The 15808-nt window shown below is 38.0% G+C and overlaps 2 protein-coding genes across 2 annotated transcripts; both read right to left on the reverse strand.

Moving 5' to 3' along the window:
• Positions 1 to 35: 35 nt before the first annotated feature.
• Positions 36 to 2222, reverse strand: LOC103938186. Its single transcript, XM_009348180.3, has 3 exons — positions 1967 to 2222; positions 1535 to 1867; positions 36 to 1043 (listed from the first exon to the last, which is right to left on the reverse strand). Exons 1-3 carry the CDS (start codon positions 2081 to 2083, stop codon positions 228 to 230), a joined length of 1266 nt encoding a protein of 421 aa, XP_009346455.2. The 5' UTR covers positions 2084 to 2222; the 3' UTR covers positions 36 to 227.
• Positions 2223 to 8522: 6300 nt separating this feature from the next.
• Positions 8523 to 11505, reverse strand: LOC103938182 (transcription factor bHLH18-like). Its single transcript, XM_009348176.3, has 5 exons — positions 11117 to 11505; positions 10718 to 10798; positions 9920 to 10474; positions 9354 to 9728; positions 8523 to 9107 (listed from the first exon to the last, which is right to left on the reverse strand). Exons 2-5 carry the CDS (start codon positions 10751 to 10753, stop codon positions 9033 to 9035), a joined length of 1041 nt encoding a protein of 346 aa, XP_009346451.2. The 5' UTR covers positions 10754 to 10798; positions 11117 to 11505; the 3' UTR covers positions 8523 to 9032.
• Positions 11506 to 15808: the final 4303 nt, after the last annotated feature.

Below are 15808 nucleotides of genomic sequence, written 5' to 3' on the forward strand. Positions count from 1 at the left end.
TCTCGAGTTTCCTACAGAGATATGTAAATAATATATGCAAAATTCAAGTCTTTACTGAATTTTCATAAATTAATTTAAACCCTCAGTAACTTCATTACATAAATTTTTACAGTAGTATCACCGGACCTCATCTAAATCATCACTATGTTTCAAGAAAAAGAAAGTACAAAATCATTATATCTTTACACTTCCAGATTTTGTATCAGCAAACCCTAAACCGAAAAACTTTACAAGGTATAGGGGCTCGCCGGAGGATGAATGATGGGGACTGTGGACATGGAGACATTCCCCAAGAGCTCACTCGGTGCCATGGTGTCCTCCACTGACACAGGGTTAACCGGAACCACTCTCTCCGGTATGATTTTATCACCCTCAACCTTAGCAAGCACCTCAAAATGCATCCTCAAGGTCTCAGGCTTTGTCCTCCACTCTGGGAAACCTTTCAAATCAATCCCGTCTTCTTCTTTGAGCTTCTTTTCCACCCCAAACCCGATCTTCAAAAACGTCTGTGCAGACACATCTGCCTTCAATAATTTGAAGGATCCTTTCTTATTGGCCTTAGGACCCAAAACAGATGCAAGTAGAGACTCGAAACCCACCAAGTTAGGATTCGAGCCATTGACGGAAGCAAGGGGCCAGACTGTGCTGAAGTAGCTCGGGGTTAAAATGGCCTTGGTCTCTTGGTTTTGCAGCTCAACGGAAATGGGCCTGGTGTTGGATGGGGAGGACAACTCCACAAGCCCTGGGGCAAGGCGCTTAAGCTTGAGCTTGTTGTTCACAGAGGGAGAGGTTGATGACGGTGATGTGAGGGAAGTCGGACCAACAATGCGGAGAGACAACAACGGAGATGACTGGGTTCGAGAAGCATGGCGCAGCCATTCAGCCAAGGTCACAAGACCAGAAGCAAGCCCATTGCTGGTTCGGTTCAATGGCAATGGGAGCTGAAGAGGGTGGCGTAGGCTCACAGACCTCGCACCCTTCACCGTGACCACAGCTCCTTCTGCTAACATCACCTTCTTCAACACACCAGCATCCACATCATGCTGCATAGCATTCAACATATCAGTTCTGAAACTCCCAAATTTCAACCCAAATCAGCTGGTCACATTGCATTTTTGGTTTCATCATTTTAATTTTGTCAATCATATATTTCAAATTAAGACCAAGTTATAACTTTTACTGTTTCATCGAATAAATGACAGATTGCTATTGTAATGTTTTCGTGCCACCAAAATCGGTGAGAATCCAATCTTGAATTTAATTCCAACTAAACATGTTTCATCTATTCAGATCACCCCCAAAATCTAATTATTTCTAAAACAATAAGAATCTCACGTGCGTATGTTTTGATAAACAAATTCATCAAAAATATTTGATGAGTCTAGTTCTGTCTCATCTAACTCACATTGACTATAGCGGATTAGCTCGAGTTCGAATCCCCTCTCCATATTTTAAATTAGTTTCAGACTATTGCTTGTATGAAAAATTAAAAAACTTGGGCTAACGATTCAAAATTTAATAGCCGAATACTTACAGGGAGCGAAATCCTCATGTCTTTGGCGTCCTGAATCCAGAGCTCCATGGGCCCAGCCAGCTGAAATGGAGCCAAAACCGGAGGCAACCCACCACCCGATTTGCCTTTCTGGACCAACCCATTTTCGTCCTCGACCCGAAAAATGGGCAAATCGACGTAATCCCAGCGGTCGACGTCCTCCAGAAGCTTGAAAGGTAGGACCTTGTTGTCGACCTCCACGTCGAACTCGTACGCCACCGAATGCCCCACCTGCGCGTCCCTCAAATCGAACCCCGACACCTTCAGATCCTCCGCCTGAAACCCTAATCCCTTCACGATCGCCTCCTTCAAATCCTGCAAATCAACCAACCAAATCTCAATCAATCAATCAACCAATCCGAAACCAAAATCCAATTGCAGAGAGAGAGAGAGAGAGAGAGAGAGAGGGCGTACGGAGATGGCTCTGGAGGTGGCGTAGGGAGGGCGGAGCTCCGGCGCGGAAATCAGAGAGAGAGAAGACGGTAGGAATTGTGCCGTTAGGAGGATCAGAAACAGCGGTTTGAGAGCCATTGTTTTTGGATTTGGAATTTTTGGAAGAATCGGAACTGTGATGTTGGGATTTTGGGGATGAAATCGGTGGTGGGTTTGATTTGGATTTTGGATTCTGGGGTTTAACTTTTATTGATTGGGGAAAGTGGGGGCGTTTTTCCTCGGGATTGTTCCTATTTTCCTAATTTTCTTTGGGAAAATTTGAGCCGTGCAGAATCTAGAGGGTGATGACGTGGAGAAAACGGAGGGCGTGATTGGCTGCGATTTGGTCCGCGTGTTTCGCGGGTTTTCTTTGCTTGGGTTCAGGTTGGTAATACCGTTAAGGAAAAATAAACGGCGTCGTTCCAAGTTGAAGGAGAACGACGTCGTTTCTTGATGGATAACGAACTACACCACTAGACCATGCTGTTCGAATTTTTGAAAAATAATTTTTCTTAACTGCTAAAAAAAGAATTCGCCTATTCAAAACCAATCACCAACAATATCTAACTTTTCTTAAAAAAAAAAAAAACAATCTTCTGTTGCACTCTTATTAGATTAAGAATGTGATTGTATAAATTCTAGTGTATCTAGGAATATCTTGAAATATTCCTAAGTTATATATTATCCTGTTAGAGTTGTAATCCTATTAGGGCAATGATTTAACCTATCCTACTATAAATAGAGACACAATAGGGTGATATAACACGTATCAGAATTACATATCTTTCTCCTCTCTCTTGCCGCCTACCCTTTCTCTCTCTAGTCCTAAATATAATTCAGTAAATTAGGTCTACAACACTTTATCAGCACACTCTTACTAGAAGCTAAGGAACTGAAGGATCGTGGAGGAGGCTTTCTTCTACAACATCAAAAGCTCAATTATTTTCTGCCAATCAAGTTCTTTTAAAATAAATTAAGATATTTGAAACAACCTTGAAGCATGAAAACATTTCTCATGATGCATGAACCTCCTATATTTATATTTTCCTTTCAATTATATATATTGCATATGTGTTCATATATTTGTCAATATATATATATATATACACATATATATATTTGTTCATGCATTACGCAATTATGCTTTGTGGAATTTGTGAGTCAAAGCATCAAAATTAATTTAGAAGTAATTAGGTTTTTAACCCTAGAATTCGAAAAAAAAAAAAAAAAAAAAAAAAAAAAAAAAAACCTAAAATCTAGGATTTTTTCTCACTGCATTGTCACTGACACCGACGAACGCCAGCTGGCCTGCAGCCATGCCGTGCCTAAGACGACGTCGTTCTTACGTTTGACCCATGCAGCAGCCCTTTGGGCTTTGCTGCATGCACTGGATAGCCATGCCGAAAGCCTGGTTTGGGTTTATGAAACGGGCTTGCAACCCTAGCCTACTCTAGCACAAGCTTTGCTAGGCTCGCCATATCACGGCCCATCCACAAAGCCAGCTTCTGTTGGGCTTTGTAGCGCCTCAGCCCAATACCACAACAAGCCAACCTTTGTGGCTGGGCTTGCCCAGAAACGACCCACAATGAAGCTAGCTCTTACTGGGCTTTGTGCACACCCATCTCAAGCCAGCCCCATGCAGACATGTGTCTTCAGCTCCTTTTGTGGCCCAAAACCAACAACTTGGCTGCTGGGCTTTACCCCAGACCCACAGTCCATGGCTTGTAGCCAACCCGTGGCCCAGTACCCCTTTTAGGGCCTTAACTCATACACAGCAGTTAGCCCACCAAATTGGGCTGCGATTTTTTTTAAAACCCAATACTATGTTTTAGCATTCCCACTTCTTAACTATACTCCTATAATTACCTATTAAGCTAATAGTAACCCGAATGTTATTATGTTGTTTCTACGATTAAACTTGAATGGTTGCGATCTATTGAATTAATTAAAGTGACCAGCAGTCCATTAATTTGACAATTAATCCAAAATTATTGGCCTGAAGCTCACTTTTTGGCAATTAATGATTCAATAAATTATTTCGTTTCTTTGAACTGTTGACCATCTTTCGTAGTCCTGATGCACTCACATTTGGTTCTCCTAAAGCCCACCACTACCCAACCTTACTCACCGTTACAGTTGGTTATTGGATACGAGCCTGACATCTCGCATTTACATGTATTAAGGTGCGCAGTCTGTGTGCCAATAGCGCCGCCACTACGTACCAAAATGGGTCCTCAAAGAAGAATGGGAATCTATGTCAGTTATGATTCTCTATCAATTATTCACTACTAAGAGCCCTTGACATGAGATCTCTTTATCACACGTTTTTTGAATTGTCACTTCGATGAGATAGTTTTCTCGTCGTTAGGGGGAGATAAGATCACTAACGTTCCTGTAGAATGCCGTGAATTGTCATGGATTACTCCCAATATGCCTCATTTAGATCTCCGCACTCCTCAGCCTGAAATTGAAGTGCGACGTATTCTAGATCTTCAAAGCATTGCTCAAAGCATGTTGGGTGCTTTTACTGATCTAGCAAAGGTGACGAGATACACATAAACCTGCTGTAAATGCGCATGCGAGGATCGACGTACTTAACATATACCATAATACCACCTTGGAAGGTCGAACTGTCCCTGAGGGTGGGGCGTCCGCACCTTCCACGCGACACGATACAATAACAGCTAGCCAATCATCTGCTCCTAACTTGAAGCATGGCAGACCTCCTGGTTCAAAAGATTCACAACCCCAGAAGAGGAAAACGACACAAACTAGTGACCCTAGTCTAAATTCGACCATTGCTTACTCATATGTTCCAACACATAAGGTTATTTTAGACTATGTTGATGTCGTAGATAAGACATACCGACCTCCCGAGAATCGTGAGATTTCCATCCATTACACAATATTGGATGAGGTTTGGACTCGGAATGAGATGATCATCGATGATGCATTTGTGTACACAGTAGCTATTGACATCATGCGTAGCAATGACTTCCGTTGATGAATGTCGATGAAGAATAGATTGGTCAAACTGGAAACAAGCAATCTAGGTCGAACTCGATTCACTTGTGAAACGCAAGGTGTTTGGGTTCGTAGCTCCTACTCTACCACATGTGAAGCCCGTGAGCTACAACTGGATTTTCGTAAGAACACATAATGAGAAGAATGAAATAGTGCGATACAAAGCACGCCTCGTAGTGCAAGGCTTATTTCAATACCCTGGGATTGATTACGAAGAGACGTATTCCCCCGTAGTGGACGTCATAAAGTTTTGCTTCCTTATCAATTTGGTAGTTTCCGAAAAACTGAATACGCAGCTTATGGACGTGGTAACCGCGTATCTTTATGAAGATCTAGATACGAAAACCTACATGAAAGTTCCAGAAGGACTTCCATTAACTGGTTCAAATAGTTCTAGACTATCTCGATTAGATTGAGGATATCTCTTTACGGATTGAAACATTTTGGACAGATGTGGTATAACCGTCTGAGTGAATATTTGACAAGTAAGGGTTATGTGAACAACGAACTATGCCCATGCGTGTTCATCAAGAAGTCACATTCTGGATTTGCAATCGTTGCAGTTTATGTCGACGACATAAACCTCATCGGAACTCTCGCAAAGCTTGAGGAAATTACCGTTCACTTGAAATCGAAATTTGAGATGAAGGATCTTTGGAAAACTCTATATTGTCTCGGCCTGGAGATTGAGCATTATTTGGATAGAATCCTAGTACATCAATCGAACTACACCCAAAAGGTGTTGCGATGTTTTAAAGAGGATAAATTGAAGCATTCGAGTACTTTTATGGTCATTTGGACGCTAGATGCTAAATGAGATCCCTTCCATCCCAAGGAAGATGAGGAAAAGATTTTGGAGCCTAAAGTTCTATACCTAAATGCAATTGGTGCTTTATGGTACTTGGCTCAATGCACTAGACCTGACTTTTCTTTCACTGTTAATCTTTTGGCTAAATACAGTAATGCGCCTACAAGCAGACACTGGAATGGTGTTAAAGATATTTTCTGGTACCTCAAAGGTACGACGAATTTAGGCTTGTTCTACACCCATGAATCCTTGAGAGGAGTCGCCACCCCTTCAGTCATTGGGTTGATTCTCGCCTCGTTGGTTACGCAGATGCTGGTTATCTGTTTTACCCACATAGGGCACGTTCTCAAACGGGCTATGTCTTTACCATTGGAGACATCGCAATATCTTGGAGGTCTACCAAGCAAATGTTAGTTGCGACTTCTTCGAACCATGCTGAGATTCTCGCCTTGCATGAAGCCTCGCGTGAGTGTTTTTGGTTAAGAGCAGTCATGGTACATATTCAAAGCACTAGTGGTCTTTTTACCATTGTTGACCTTTCTATGACGATCTTTGAAGACAATGCATCATGTATCGAATAGTTAAAGAATGAACACATTAAGGGAGACAACACTAAGCATATAGCGCCGAAGTTCTTTTATTCTCACCAGCAACAACAGCGTCAGAACATTGAAGTCAAGCTAATCCTTTCCCAGGACAACCTGGCTGATCTCTTTACCAAATCATTGCCTAAGTCTACTTTTCAGAAGCTCATCCAAGGAATCGGTATGCATAAATTATCTGAATTGAATTGCTTGTAGTTCTATTTTTTGGAAGTTATGTCTAACTCAGGGGAAGTATCCTGAAGCATACTCACTTGATTTTAATGTACACTTTCCTACGATTAGAGCATTTTTCCCACTGGGTTTTTACTGCCTAACGAGGTTTTGATGAGGCACCCATCTTGGGATGATCATACTTCGTTGAGTTCACTACTTTTGTCCTGTATGATGTTTGTTTTAGACAATATGCATACTTCTCACTTTTCTCCTTAGTCTATGGGTTTTGTACCTACCTTAGGTTTTACCATAGCGAGATTTTGTGAGTTTTACTACCAATGCAAACTTTTTTGCATTCATCCGTTGTTTCGACGACTTCATCAACTATTCTACCTCAACTGCTAAAGACCTAATGCGATGTTTTATTTGAGAATTTACACACTCAAGGAGGAGAGTCCTATTAGATTAAGAATGTGATTGTATAAATCCTAGTGTACCTAGGAATATCTTGGAATATTCCCTAAGTTAGATATTATCCTATTAGAATTGTAACCTTATTAGGGTAATGATATAGCCTGTCTTGCTACTATAATAAAGGCACAATGGGATGATATAACACACACCTCATAATTACATATCTCTTTCTCATCTCTCTTGTTGTCGGTCCTCTCCCTCTCTAGTCCTAAATACAGTTTAGTAAAACCAATCACCAATGAATATCGTACTTTTCTTATTAAAAAAAAAAAAAAAAAAACTAATCATTAACAATACCCAATTCTTTGTGACAAGAACAGAGATATCATTTATTAATCTCGTACCAGCTTGCCCTAATAAAATTTGAGGGATTAATATGAGACAATTTTTAATCATTATTAATATGAGACTACAAAACTAACAGACAAAATGAACGCAAGACTTTGAGACTCAAATAAATTAATTCCTTATACTCATTCAGTATGAAATCTCGACCAATCAACGGCTACATTTGTCTTATTTCTTTAATTTTTTTCCCCCTCTAAAGTGATGTTAATTCATGATTACAATCAAGGGGGATTATTCTTTTGAAATTTGAGAGAGATAGTTGCCATAAAGTCATACCAAAAGATCACAATCTAAGTGGGGGCTAGGAGAGAACACTATTATTCACCTAAATTATAAGATAAGACCTCCACATCCAATGAGAACAAAATTCCAACTTTGATAACCCTTTGGGGCTATAATATAAGCACTTGTCTCTAACTAGCTACTGTCAAATTTTCAAAGTCTTATTACTGTCCAGCAACCACCAATCCCAGAAACCAGATTGCTTACTTAGCTGTATTATTCCCAACTAATGTGCAATAATTTTGATACAAGCCTATATGATCGTATTCAACTATTATCCCTGTGATTGTTAGATAATCAATTTGTGTGCTTTTTCCCTTGCACATTGGTATTTAGCACTGTCATTTGGACAAGGAAAATAAAAAAGGTGAATCCTGTTAATATATCTCACATCAACTGTATTTATGAGAAAATAATAGTTTATATATCCTAACTTCACTCCAATTAATACTGAGTCATTTTGTGATAAAACCTCACGCATAAGAAATTTTGTAAGTGGTAATTACCAAGCTCGGGATAATATTAATGTTGTTGGAAGTATGCCTTTGACCCGTCTCTCTAATATTTAATTTGACAAAACCATGATTTAATTCCCTATAGTTTGGGTCAAGTTTTACTTTATAGTCTATCAAGTTTCATTAGTCCCTGTAACAGGTTTGACATACATGTAAGGTGTATTGCACTTGTTGAAAAATCCAATTTACCCTTCAGATTTTACACAAAATTTTAGTAACTAGTGAATTAAGTGGCTAAATTCAATAAAATTTAAAATGTAGAAAGTGAAACTTCACCCAAACTACAAGAAACTAATTAAAGTAATAGGACATTAAGTTGTCACATAAAATAACACGAAATTACTTATTTTCCATTACATTGTCAACCAAAGGGTTACATATAAAAGGAGATTACTAGGAACAGAGGCTCACGAAATAAGATATTCAAGATGCCTCTAAAACACTAGCCAAACAAATGCCTGCTTTTATCCTCACCTATAAAAAAAAACCTAGGGGACACAAAGGGATGAGTTGCATTTCGCAAACTCCTTGAAGGAAAAAAAACTCTCATAGACAAGCTGTGAGATAACTTGCTTCAACAGGTGGGTAAATAAGCATGGTTAAAGCATGGTAAACAAGTTAACCATGCAAAAAAAGGTGATGTGAAAAAACCCGCCTGCAAAATAATCTGACAGCAAACAAGCTTGAAGGTAACTTAGTGAAGGATTGCAGGCCTTGTAAACATAAATTCTTAAAAAGGGTACTTAAACTTGGTCTGGTTGGATATTTGAGGAAATACTCCTATGTATTCTGAAGCTTCTGTAGCAAAGAACATATCGAAAGCTGCATGTAGATTCTTTTCACATGAACAGATTGAAAGCTGTGCGTAGATTCTTGACGAGATCCTGCACCGAGAGGCTGAATTCCGCTTCCATCTGCCAAAGATCAAGATATTGTTTCAAAAATGACTTTAGATTAAAACTAGGGAAGTGATTTCCACACATCAATTTTATCCCCCAACACGCCCTTGTTTATCTCTACTTTTTGGGTTGGATAAAAAAAGTCTTGGGACAAAAATAAACACTAATTTCTAGAATGAGAGATGAGCGTGCGGAAATCATTTCCATTGGAAATATTACGAAGCAACAAATTTCATTCATACAATTGAGAAGGAAACTTACCTGAGCAATAATGGTAACGTCAAGAGCACAGCTCCCAAATGTCATGACACTACTATTGATGAATTTTAATTGGAGCTTCTCAACCTCTGATATTGTTTTCTCCACAACTCCTTTCCTTTTCTCACAGTGGATTCTTATCAAGACATTGTTGTCACAGAACCTTGCTTCGATTTCAGGTAGTGTTGCGTCAAACGGGCCTGTGGAGTTGTTTTCGTCTGAGGAAGTTTTGTCGCCATTGGCAAAGAGCTGTGTTTTCTTCACAAACACGACCGATTCCATGTTTTTGTTTCTCGTCTGTTCCTCAAGTGTCTTTACCTTGTCCTGCAGTTGTTTGATGTACTTGATTGAATCTCCCAGAACAGAAGCCTTGTCCATCTGTCATAGCATGAAGAACCACTCACGATTAGAAACGCCATTCAGCTGGTAAAAAAAATCCAAATTTCAAAATTGATACCATCCCAAAACCTACTGGTTGCTTGGAGTAAAAGCAAGACAATCAAATGTTAAAGAATGCCTTGAATAAAATCTGCAGTGAATTGATAGATAGAGGATATAATTTCTGTTACCTTCTTTAGGCCAGGAATGATTGCAGATAAAGCTATGAACCGCTGGCTGAGCTTCTCTCTGCGTTTCCTTTCTGCGATAATATGATCTTGAGTTGCTGAAAGACGAGGGTTTGTGCTGTTCCTATTTGTTCCCTGACTGGCCTTAAATAAACAATTTTGGTTTCCAAATGAACCTTGAGAAAGCAATATATCAGAAGGGAGACTGTTGGTGCTCTTTGAACACACTGCTGCTGCCTCCTTCTTAGGCTTAAGCACCGCCATTTGGTTTGCATGATTAGAATTGACGAACGAAAGAATGTTTGGTGAGGAAGCAACTTGTGGATTCGATACAAGATGATCGGTCTTGCATGAAGGCCATCCATCGGGTTTGAGCTGTTTCGCTGGTCTATCAATACCAGTATGAGAATTATCGATAGGAGTTTTGAAGTTGAAAGTTGGGTGGAAGTGAGAGTGTTGTAAATTATCTCCAATTGCAGCTGCTAGTGGGAGCATACCGAGCTCATCCAAAGAGTTCATGTACTGCCACTGGTTGATGAAGAAGGGATCTTCCATTCCCTGTAAGTTAAACAATTTCTTTCTTTATTATCAAATTAAATAGACAACATTCATCAAAAATAATGAATGAAACTGTTTCGAACAAGTCCAAAACTTTAATATTAATACAATTTCAAATTATTAATTATGTGCCAAATAATCCTTGAGTTTTGACACATAAAAAGGCAGAAGCTTTGTTGCATATTTTTATCTTTGTCCAAAAGTAAAAGACACCAAGGGTTTCTGCAGAATTAATTGTCTTACCAGCTCAGATAATCCTCCTCTTGATGAAATCTCCATTAAATTTGCTTCTTTTTCTTGGTGACCTAAAGCTCAAGGAGGTTCCTGGAAAAACAAAATCATTGTAACAGGTTACTGGCCTCGTACAAAACAATCCGCTCAGCGTGTTCTATTAGAATGCAAGTATCAACAATTGGTAAAGGAAAAAAATTAAAAGAATTAAAAAAAGCCGAAAATGTTTTAAGCACGTATGCAATACTTCCGTCTCTAATGTGGGATCTCTTAACAGACTCCCTTTCGGTACAAAATATGCAAATCGAAACTCAAAAATTGTGCAAGAAAAAACAACCCAAAACTTTGGAAGAAGAAGCTGAATCATACGACAAATATTTAGTAAGTAGTATTAGAAGTAAGAAAACTTACACTCGAACAATTAATGACCAAAGCTTATTCTTCTTGCAAGTGACTCTCTCTCCCTTAGAGATCGTACAAGACCTTGACCCGCAGCTTCAAGCTTTTATAGCTCTTGCTAAGTTCTTGTGTAGTTCATCTGTCTGTACCTCACCCTTGAACTCTCTCTCTCTCTCTCTCTCTCTCTCTCTCTCTCTCTCTCTCTTATAGGTAGCATGATTTGATTACTAATGTTCCCATTATTATTCTAAGTTTGTTCTATTGTTCCTTGTGAATTTGTTTGAATGCTAACTATAGCTAGCAAGCAAATTAGAATATTAATTTGTTTAATGCTAAATTATGGATTAAATATAGAGATTAACTAGAAATCCAATTTTGTTGCTTTGTGGACTTCTAGCAGGATCTTTCACCAACTATCTAGCCATTGAAATTTTAATTCAAGCAGTTGGCAATGAAGCAACAACAATATTAGAATTTAGACATGTGGTCCTCCACAATGTCCCCCTTATCACCAAAGCCAACCTTGCATAGTTACATCAACAATTTTTTTTTTCTTTTTTTTCACATTCAAATTCAAAGGCAATGAGTGATTAACCATGAAATGATATATTAAAGACATCAATTTATTACACATTTTTAGTTATTTAACGATATTAATTTTTTTTCAGTCCAAATATAAAAGAATAATAATAAAAGATATGTTGCATTAATTAATATCTTAAAACGCGATAAAATAACTTGATATATTTAGTACTGTTAGTGATTAAATCGCAATCTAACAAATAAAACATTATCACATCAGTTAACATCTTAATATCGAAAGAAATAATTTCATATTTTGTGTTATCTAATTGAACTTAGCAATTAAATCACAGTCTACTATTGTCCATGTGAGTTCAGATATGTCATCTGGTGGTAGGTTTGGAAAGTAATATTAACAGGGCTAATGATGTTGACTTTGTTTTGGAACCTTCCCTTGAGTCTTGGGTCCTGGCTATTTTATGGGTTTATTGTTTGGCCGACATGTTCCGTCAAACCGGCACATCAAGAGGTCAGCTCATATGTGATCATGATTAAACTGATTCGCTTTCCTTTTTTAATTTCTAAATTACATTAATAAAATTCTTTTTGTCAATTCAAAAAGGATAAAAAAATAATTTTATTTTCAACCATAAAACAAAATCATTGGCAAAAAAGTAAATTCACAAATTAAATTTTATAGGTTTTTTTAAAGCATCACCTAAAAGTGATCCTAACATCCTCTAATTTTGAAAAATAAAAAATATATATATAGAATAAAAAATGGAAGAATTAGATGCTAGTAAATTCCCCCATGGTGGCCAGCTTCTCTAGAGAGAAAGAGAGAGCCAGAGTTTGCTCATATTTCCTCAAAGAAAACCCTAATGAAGAAACGACTATAAAGTCACATTTATACCTACCTTCATTAGAGTGGCAAACTTGTAATAGGTCCAAAACCCACTCCCTCTCTAAGCATGGCCAGCCTCCCTATTGTTAGAGCAGTTCTAGTGTGGTCCATTGTCCCTAGGGCAATCCACTATGCTATCCATCTAGTGAACAGTAACTGTCCTTAATGAACAGTAATCACCTTTTGCATCTCCACCCTTGCACTTAATAGCCTTGACAATTGGCAATAAAATATTAATATTTTTTTATTTATAAAATAATACAAAATAATTTTATTTGTAATATTGTTGCGCCACATGTCATTATCCAAAAAGACAATAGCAATAAAATATTAGTATTTTTTTTATTTATAAAATAATTCAAAATAATTTTATTCGTAATTTCGGATAAGATTTTTAATTGTTCTTGTTACGCCACATGTCATTATCCGAAAAGACAATTATTGGTGATGGATTTTCGATAAGATTTTAAACCAATCACGTCACGCCACGTGTCACAATCTGTTTATAATCTTTGAGGATAGATTTCCACCAAATTTTTAATGAATGATAGTATGCCACGTGGCATTATCTATAACCTAATCCTTTCTAAATCCTCCATATAATCCACCATCCATCCTTATAAATCTCACACCAACTTTCTCAAGATCTCTATCATTATTCATAGTTTCTGCTTCCTTATTCACCTAAATCTCTATCATTATTCATAGTTTTTGCTTCCTTCTTACAATGTCTTTTTCTTCCTCAAGGATGATGTGGGAAATGGATCAGCAAGAGGAAGAATTGTTTAACCAATCAAAAGGAATGTTCAAATGACAGGCGGCCCAAAATGATAGGGAAGAGGATGAGGAGCGTAGACGGAGAGACAACGAATCAAGAATGGCAAGAGCCTCACATTCCCGTCAAGTCATCTAAGCTGTGGCTCAGATCTGCAAGCCTAGCCATACTATAAACATTGATAGAAGCAGGCAACGATAAGGTCAGGATTTCTTGGACAATTATTTTGTCCGTAACGGTGCATTCCTTGATACATACTTTAGACGTCGTTTTAATATTCAATTGAATCATATAGAGAAGTATCACATTGGATAGTAGGCATGAAACAAACTATCACTCAAACAATGTGATTAAGAGTATTGTATTAGAGAATGACCGTATTGCATTGTAATTGTAACTGGATAGGTTCTCCAATCACTTCTACTTAGCTTGGGTAACCATGACATACTACCAAGTGTCACTCATGATTTGTTGAAGCCCTGAAGATTAGCAAACACTAATCTTCAACAAAGGGAGAATTGAAATGTAGTTTCAATTCACAATCGATCGTTAAGAGTAACAATCGCCCACTGCCTCACTAAATGGAACCTAATGGATCATACACTGAGTAAGGATAAATGTGAAGATATAAAAGAGATGGATAAGCAATTAAATGGTTTAATTGAGAATGGTCAAGATTAATTAATTAGTTAATTAATTATATGAAAGGCTCGTATTGGGCTTTTAAGTTAGTTTCGGGTTTCGGGGTCCAAAAGGGTTTTTGGTCCATAAGGCCCATTGAGTTTATTTTGTGTGACAACTAAAACTAAATGGAAAAATAGCCCAAGAACAAAGCTAAAACTGGCCACATTAGGGAGAGTGAGTTGATTGACTTATTACAAGTTTGCCACTCACTTATGAGGTGGTATAAAGACAACTTTATAGCTGTTCCCTCATTAGGGTTTTCTTGAGGCAAAGAAGAGAAACATTTTGTCTCATTTTTCTCTATAAAGGCCGGCCACTTAGGGAGATTTTTACTAGCATAAAAAATCTCTCTAAGTCATCCATTTTCTCTCTACACAGCATTCTTGGTGTGGAGACTTAAAGAAACTAAACCTTTGGTGTTCTTGGAGATCCTTTCCTCACATCCTCAAGGAGGAAAAGGAAGAAAATCACAAGGAAGATCTAAGGAGCTAGGAGGTGACTTGAAGGCCCTCCACTTGGGTGAATCCCTTGTGTAAACAAGGATGAGCTTCAAGGGTAATGAATCTCAAAATCCTTTCTTCTCTTTAATGTGCTTAAAGAGTCTTGTGGTTCACCATTCACTAGGCTTTGAAAGTCATGGGTTTTAGAATTGTTTTTGAATGCATGCCTACTTTAATGTGTTAATAGTTTGCATATATGTTCAAATGTTCTCACATGTTCTTAGCTAGGACACAAATTTTCCTTCAATTTGAGCAACATCTATGCATGTAATTAACAATTAAAAGGCAGAATCATGCTTGTATGCACTCAAAAAAAAACTTTACCCATGAAATTCCAAGCCTAGTAGTTATGGTGAACCAAGACTCAACTCAAGATCTAAGAGAAAGAGTTGAGATTTCTTTATACCTTTGAAGGTTAATCACCCATGTGCTGGCCTTCTTTCCTTTGTCACCTTGCTCCTTGGCTCCATGGATGTGGATGGAGGAACTTTGCTTCTTGGCTCCATGTCTTCTTGGATATGGTTTTTTCGTTTATAACCGTCGAAAAATTTTGTCCCGTCACTGGATCTCTGAAGGTTTTTTTTTTGTGATTTTTGGTGTATGCGATCTTGAAGCATATACAAACAAGTTTGATGGTTGGATACAATGTGTATCGCATCAAGTTCAATGTTATATATATATTTATTAAGTGGATTTAAATTTATTTATTTTTTACGTATAATACCTAAGAAATTGAATGATATGTATATTTATTAAGTAGCTACCAATTTATTAGTCATGTTTTTGTTAGAAAAATATATTATTGTGGGTTTTATGTAAAAAAAATTGAATTTGAAATGAGTAAAGTCACATTTTCAGTAATTTTTATAATAATTTTTTAAAATAAAAAATACCTTGCACGACCCCTTTATGCGATCGTCACGCAAAAACACTTTGCGCAACGTTGAATTGTATACCTACGTCATGCCAGTTTTGATTATTTTGGTGCAAGTGTAAAAAATAAGCGCCAGTTTTGATAAGTTTGGACAAAATCTTCCCAAACCCCTTCGCTCATCACGCCCTCCTCCTCTTCTCAGGCCCCTTCTCTCTCTCTCTCTCTCTCTCTATTTCTCTGACTCGGTCTCTCTCTTCCGTAGCCTTCCTCATCTTCGCTCATCACGCCCTCTCTCTCTGGCCCGTAGGCTTCCTCCTCTTCGCTCATCACGCTCGAACCCCAAATCGCCCCAATCTTGAACCCCACTGTCGATTGTCTCTATCCCTCTTATTCTAAACGATGGGTAGCCACCACCCCTTCGGCGTGCTCGTCTCTCTCCTTGAAA

The sequence above is a fragment of a genome, unplaced genomic scaffold, assembly GCF_019419815.1.
Source record: "Pyrus x bretschneideri cultivar Hongxiangsu unplaced genomic scaffold, Pyrus_bretschneideri_v1 Contig7, whole genome shotgun sequence".
Lineage (NCBI taxonomy): Eukaryota > Viridiplantae > Streptophyta > Magnoliopsida > Rosales > Rosaceae > Pyrus > Pyrus x bretschneideri.

Coding starts and splice junctions, on each gene's coding strand:
- LOC103938182 (XM_009348176.3), bottom strand. CDS start 10,753: ATGGAGATTTCATCAAGAGGAGGATTATCTGAGCTG. Junction 10,475..10,717: donor GAGGAGGATTATCTGAGCTG/GTAAGACAATTA, acceptor TTTAACTTACAG/GGAATGGAAGATCCCTTCTT. Junction 9,108..9,353: donor ACGTTACCATTATTGCTCAG/GTAAGTTTCCTT, acceptor GATCTTTGGCAG/ATGGAAGCGGAATTCAGCCT.
- LOC103938186 (XM_009348180.3), bottom strand. CDS start 2,083: ATGGCTCTCAAACCGCTGTTTCTGATCCTCCTAACGGCACAATTCCTA. Junction 1,868..1,966: donor CCACCTCCAGAGCCATCTCC/GTACGCCCTCTC, acceptor GTTGATTTGCAG/GATTTGAAGGAGGCGATCGT. Junction 1,044..1,534: donor ACATGAGGATTTCGCTCCCT/GTAAGTATTCGG, acceptor AATGCTATGCAG/CATGATGTGGATGCTGGTGT.